The sequence below is a fragment of the Desmodus rotundus genome, chromosome 5, assembly GCF_022682495.2.
Source record: "Desmodus rotundus isolate HL8 chromosome 5, HLdesRot8A.1, whole genome shotgun sequence".
NCBI classification, from domain to species: domain Eukaryota; kingdom Metazoa; phylum Chordata; class Mammalia; order Chiroptera; family Phyllostomidae; genus Desmodus; species Desmodus rotundus.
The window spans coordinates 130,997,350-131,003,890 of record NC_071391.1 but is presented as its reverse complement, the minus strand read 5'-3'; the positions used below and the strand labels follow the sequence as shown (position 1 = coordinate 131,003,890).

At 39.7% G+C, this 6,541-nt stretch overlaps 1 protein-coding gene across 1 annotated transcript; it reads right to left on the bottom strand.

The window, feature by feature from the left end:
• Positions 1-5,768: 5,768 nt before the first annotated feature.
• LOC112298148 (eukaryotic translation initiation factor 1A, X-chromosomal-like) lies at positions 5,769-6,238 on the bottom strand. Its single transcript, XM_071221631.1, has 2 exons — positions 6,035-6,238; positions 5,769-5,983 (listed from the first exon to the last, which is right to left on the bottom strand). The coding sequence occupies exons 1-2, from the start codon at positions 6,236-6,238 to the stop codon at positions 5,789-5,791; spliced, it is 399 nt and encodes a 132-aa protein (XP_071077732.1). The 3' UTR covers positions 5,769-5,788.
• Between the last annotated feature and the right edge of the window lie 303 nt (positions 6,239-6,541).

Here is a 6,541-nt window from a genome sequence, read left to right as displayed (position 1 = left end):
CAACTCAGACAAAAAGTAGGCAATACAGGCCCTTCCCTTACTAATATCCTCAAGTATAGGCTTCAGCTAGTCTTAGGTTTGCTTTTCTTATGGAATTCAGAAGTCTCCCTGGAAAAGACATCCCTTTGATTCTTCCTTAGTACACAGACACAGAGACACACACAGACACACACACTGTCTCTTAATCCCTGAAAGGCAGAGATCACATTTACCCTCAGAGCTGGGCAAGGGTGACATCAAGGGTCCTCCTGTCTTTAAAACAACGCATCCATTCTTTGTAACTACATGTAGTGATAGATGTTAACTAAATTTATTGTTAATCATTTTTCAATATATGTAAGTCAAGTCGTTATACTATATGCCTTAAACTTACACAGAGTTATATGTCATATCTCAATAAAATGAAAAATAGAAATTTTTTTCCATTGGCCTTTAATGAGTGTCAGCCTGAATTACACCAACTAGTATTAAAGAAGCAGCTTTGCTAGGTTGACAGTAATGCAAGTCTCCCTATACCCTGTGAAATTACTGCTGAATATTTTTTAAAAAGAAGCCCTGGCTGGTGTGGCTCAGTGGATTGAACGCCATCATGCAAACCAAAGAGTCGCTGGTTCGATTCCCAGTCAGTCAGGGCACATGCTTGGGTTGCAGGCCAGGTCCCCAGTAGGGGGGCTGTGAGACGCAACCACACATTAATGTTTCTTTCTCTCTCTATCTCCCTCTGTTCCCCTCTCTAAAAATAAATAAAAATAAAATGTTTTTAAAAATAAATAATAAAAAAGAAGAAGACATTTCTGATTCTTTAGTGGTTGTTTTAAACCTTGCAGACTGATCAAGTATTGGATAATTGGTAACTATTTTATAAAATATTCTCTTAAATCCCATTAAGAAATCAACTTATAGAGTACCTGAGAGATAGCAGCAAAAGTGGAAGCAGGAGAATGAAATAAAATTAAATCATTCAAAATTAACTTTATTGTAACCAAAGTGACTTCTGAAAAGGGAGGATTAAAGTGAAAAACTTGACCGGTTCAGAGAGTCTAAAGGTTTATAGAGGATGGGAACAGACTTTCAGCCCAATCACTGGTCCCTGAAAAATAAGGAAGAAAAAACAACTACTACTCATCTATTTCATGATGGCTTTGTTGGAACACTGGATTGGTATAAACTATAAAACATCCATACAAATCTCTTTCTAGCTTCCTTTCCTTTTCTGCAGGGTTGGAAGGTTTAAAGTTACATACCCCAGACATTCCTGAAATTAGGATTTGTTATGTGATCGAGATTCTGCCATTAGAAGGACCGTGCTATGTGTGGAGGGAGAGTGTGAGTCAGGCAGAGCTATCTGCTGCTTGTTCTGTGACAGCACAGTCATGGTGGAGCGTAGTTTTGGGGGGCATGTTAGTTGAGGTCACCATGTAGCTTCTTGGGCACCAAGAGTCGGGTGCAGAACATTGTTTTATGAGTTAATATGTTAATACTGGCAGTTGGGATGGGTTCTGGAGTGCCAACTTCCTGGAGGTGGCAGTTTCCAGACCATGGGAGCTTCCTGATGGTGGCAGGGGAGACATAGTTTTAAACCAGCAGCTCCCCAATTCAGCACATTGTGATTGCAGAAGAATCAGTAGCTCCTTTGGTGGCCCAGTTCTGCAGTGAAAGTCGGTCCTGAAACATGAGCCTCAACTCTAGCCGCACACTGGAATCACTAGGGGAGCTTATTAACTATACACATATACATGCCCAAAGGTTTTGATTCAAAATATGAATTCCAGAATCAATATTCTTGAAAGCAAACACAGATGCCTGTGATACAAAGCTAAAGTTGAGAACCACTGACCTAGAGACTCTTTCATCCGTCTCCCCAACAACTCCATAAGCCATTTAACACCCAATGTTAAATCCAATTCTGTGTACTGTCTAGAATGGATTATTTTTTCTGTAACTGAATCTTGGCCAATGCAATGCCTTGGGGCAAAATCTTCACAATCAGAGTAAACCAAAGCTTAAACAAAATGAAAGTTCACATATCCCATCTCCTATTGTCAATAAAGGAGCCATAAAATGTTCAGTGCTTACAAAGAGAAGAAACAAAGATTATAAGAAAAAAACAAGCTAAGAATAGTAATAATACTAAGCCTAGAATTTTGAAAAATAAGTTTTTGTCAAGAGACTAGAGCATAAAAGCTTAGGTAACATGTTCTGTAAATCAGTTACATCATGCTTATTTATTTTTGTTTGCTTGCTTTGCAGCTGTAATGTTTTATTTTGAAAAAAATTAATGAAATACCAACATTCAAAATAACCCTTTCAATGCCCTGTTTAAACGGACAGCAATTTCTGGTCCATTGCTGCCACCTACCAACTATCCGAGGCAAGGCAGGCCATGCGAATATGATCACTGTTCCATTTGCCAGGAACGTTGTTGGTACCGCCTACATTTTCTCTTATTTCAGTGTCGTGCTGCAAAAATACACGTACTAGGAGCTCCAGTGGCGCAATCGGTTAGTGCACGGTACTTATATGTAAAAATATATGTACTTTTAGGTGCATGCTAAACCCTTAAATGATAAGTGGTTTAAGTGTTAGGGTTCTTCACTCAACAGATCACTTAAATGTGAAGGTATTTTGACCATCAGTTACTGTTAAATAAGGATGGTATAGGAAATGCAACACTTACAAGAAAATTCATTCAGCAAATGTTGATTGAACTCCTATTATAAAGTAGGCATCATGGGTTACAGAGTACTCGTCTACATCCTTTAAAATTAGCCTTCTTTAAAGGTCATGTGTTTTAGAGATATCTTATTCTATAAATAAAATGATTACCTGGCTATAGAAAACTTTTTGGATTATGGCAAAATTTCATCTAGAATTATTTACTTTTCACTACCATTTATAAAAATCTTGCCTTAAAAAGGCTGACAATAATGATCGTAATAAAGTGTCACTAATTCAGTACTTTCAATGTATTTTGCTGATTGAATGTATGCGGTTTCCTTTTGAGTCAGTGACTAGTGCACTAACGTATACCTGCAGTCGCATTTTACAATTATAGACACTTGTGGAGGCCAGCTCCCATCTGATGTTCGTAGTAACCCTGCGAACTAAGTACAGCAGGTGCTATCTATATTTTAGAGACAAGGAAATTGCGTCCAAACATTTAAAAGATTGCCCAAGGTCACCCAGGTAAAATTTGGATTTCTTTCCACCATGCCACTCTACCTTCAAGCAGTCTTTCACTCACTCATTAAATAAGTATCATTTGAGTGCTTACTGTGTGGTATGTGTAGGTACTGAAGAGAAGGCAGTGTCTAATTCAGAGGCAGGGTGGGAGAGGGCATAGAGAGATTGTCATGGAAGGTCTCTGAGGAAGTAACATCTGAAAGATGTATAGGAATGAGCCAGGAAGAAAAGTGGGAGAATTTCATCCAGGGAGAATTCTCCACTGAGCTTCCCAAACAGGAGGAATTGAAAGAAAGCCAGTGTAGCTGAAACATTGTTAAAAAGGGGGAAGGTGATATTAATATGGCTGTCAGTTCAGGCAAGAAGAACACACATGCCAGGCTTATCCATAAGCCCTGTGAGGAGTCCGGGCTCTGTTCTGAGTACAGCGGAAGGCAGTGGAAAGCGCTCCGGCTCTCTGCCCCCTGCTCCAAGTCAGGGAATTTCTTGGGTGGGGGACAAATCAGCACATACTGTTCAACTCACTTCAGGGCATTTCCCTTCTCTCCCAGATCTTGGCACATCAGGTCCTGGGTGCTTTAGTTCCTTTCCACTTTCTTCAAATACTTGGAGTTTTGTTTTGGTTTGGTTTCATCCAGTGTCCCCCCCACATTTGTGCACATTTATTTCTTAGAGTTAATTATGTACATATTCTAGCCTCAGATTTTAACTCTAGGGTTTTCAGTTAGGAGGTAAAATTATAGCAATGTGAGATGAAACCGTATGAAGATTTATTCTCCTTTATATTTGGTATATATATTATTAAAATCAGGTAAAGATGGATCTCCTTCACATTAATTTTCTCTGCTGGGGGAAAAAAAAACCTCTAGAGAAAAAAATGTGTTGTTTCAAAATCTAGTTGATGAATCTTTTTTTTTTTATTGTTGTTCAAGTACAGTTGTCTCCATTTTCCCCCCCAAGTGACTGGGAAAGGGGTGAGAGCCAAGCAAGTAGCATTGTTCCCTCTCTAACCCCTCCCCCACCCACAGTGCGACAAAGTGATGAAGTTGTCCCCCTGCCCTGGTGAATACTTAAGACTCGGCCCCTTACAAGGTAACAGGTCCATCACGACAGGGAGTCAAAGCAGCTCTGCCTAATACACAGAAACAAACACAGGAAGGCAGCCAAATTAAGAAGACAAAGAAATATGGCCCAAATGAAAGAACAGATCAAAACTCCAGGAAAAGAACTAAGTGAAATGGAGATAGCCAACTTATCAGATGAAGAGTTCAAAACACTGGTGATAAGGATGCTCAGAGAACTCACTGAGTACAGCAAAAGTATAGGGAAGAAATGAAGGTCACACTAAGTGAAATAAAGAAAAATCCACAGGGAACCAACAGTGAAGGGAAGGAAGCTGGGGTTTAAATCAACGATTTGGAACATAAGGAAGAAATAAACAGTCAACCAGTACAAAATGAAGAAACAAGAATTCAAAAAAAAAATCAAGGAGAAAATAAGAAGACTCTGGCACATTACCAAATGTGCCAACATCTGAATCATAGGGATGCCAGAAGGAGAAGAGGAAGAGCAAGAAATTGAAAACTTATTTGAAAAAATAATGAAAGAAAACTTCCCTAATTTGGTGAAGGAAATAGACATACAAGTCCAGGAAGCATGGAGAGTCCCAAACAATTTGGACACAAAGAGGACCACACTGAGACACATCATATTTTAAATGCCAAAGGTTAAAGGTAAAGAGAGAATCTTAAAAGCGGCAAGAGAGAAGCAGGGAGTTATCTACAAAGGAGTTCCCATAAGATTATCAGCTGATTTCTCAAAAGAAACTTTGCAGGCAAGAAGAGACTGACCACAAGTATTCAAAGAGATGAAAAGCAAGGAGCTACATCCAAGATTACTCTATCCAGCAAAGTTATCATTTAGAATGGAAGGACAGATAAAGTGCTTCCCAAACAAGGTAAAGCTAAAAGAGTTCATCATCACCAAGACCTTATTATATGAAATGTTAAAGGGACTTAAGAAAAAGATGATCAAAACTATGAACACCAAAATGACAAAAAACTCACAACTATCAACAACTGAATCTAAAAAAAACAAAAACAAAACAAACTAAGCAAACAACTAGAACAGGAACAGAATCATAGAAATGCAAATCACATGGAGGGTTGTCAGCAGGGAGGGGGAAGGGGGAGAATGCACAGGGATTAAGCAGTATATTTGATAGGTACCAAATAGACAGAGGGAGGTTAACAACAGCATAGGAAATGAAGTAGCCAACGAACTTAAATGCATGACCCATAGACATGAACTAAGGGGGGATTACTGGAAGGAAGAGGGTACCTGGTGGAGGGGGGGCAAAGGGGAAAAACTTGAGACAATTGTAGTAACATAATCAATAAAATATACTTTTAAAAAAGAAATACACAAATACTTTAAAACAATGAAAATAAATTGGTATGCCTTGACAAACTGCATTCGTGTGAAGTTTTAGTCTTCTTAACAGATGAGGGCCAAAATCCAAACTGTGGAATAATACTCAAAACCTTTAAGTTCAGTTTAGATATTTAGTAACAGGTCTCCGTTTTAATAAGGCCTTTGAAGTGTGTTACAGTTTCAGGGCTTCAACAAGACCATCGATGTCTTCATCATCATCTCCAACATCATCAAACTGGATTTCATCATCTCCAGGGCCAAATGTGTCTGTTTCATTGATTTTAGCGTGTTCTGGAAGCTCGCCATACGCCTTCAGACTTCTAGCTTCATCTGCATTGTACTTTAGAATCACATCAGCTTTGTTATCCTGATAGTCTCGCAGACCAACCAGTATAATGTCTGAGGTATTTATCCAAACCTTTTTTCTCAATTTCCCTCTGATATGGCATAACCTCTTTACACCATCAAAGCACATTGCTTCTAATCGTCCGTTTCCCAACATTTTGATGACCTGAGCATACTCTTGTCCATCTTCTTTAAAGACTAATTCTCTTTTTTCAGATTCATTCTCATTCTTACCTCTCCGCCTGTTTTTACCTCCTTTACCCTTGTTCTTGGGCATGGCTGTGCCGATGGCTTCCTGGCATTTCCCACTCTGGTCCAGTGGTTCCTGCGCAACCGCTACGCCTCCAAAGAGACCTGCGAGACGACACAATCTCAGATGTCGTGAGTAGGGACACTATTGCGACTGAGTTCTAGGGCGATGCGTAGGCGACCGGGCGCCTGGATAAGCAAATGAGGTCGCTGCCGCTGGCGTCGCAGCTCTAGCCGCTTTTGATGGCTGTCCTCAGCGGCTGGCTTGCCTGATACACGCTAACCTGAAGCAAGTCTTTGAAGACTATTTCATTGCGCCTCATCACCTCAA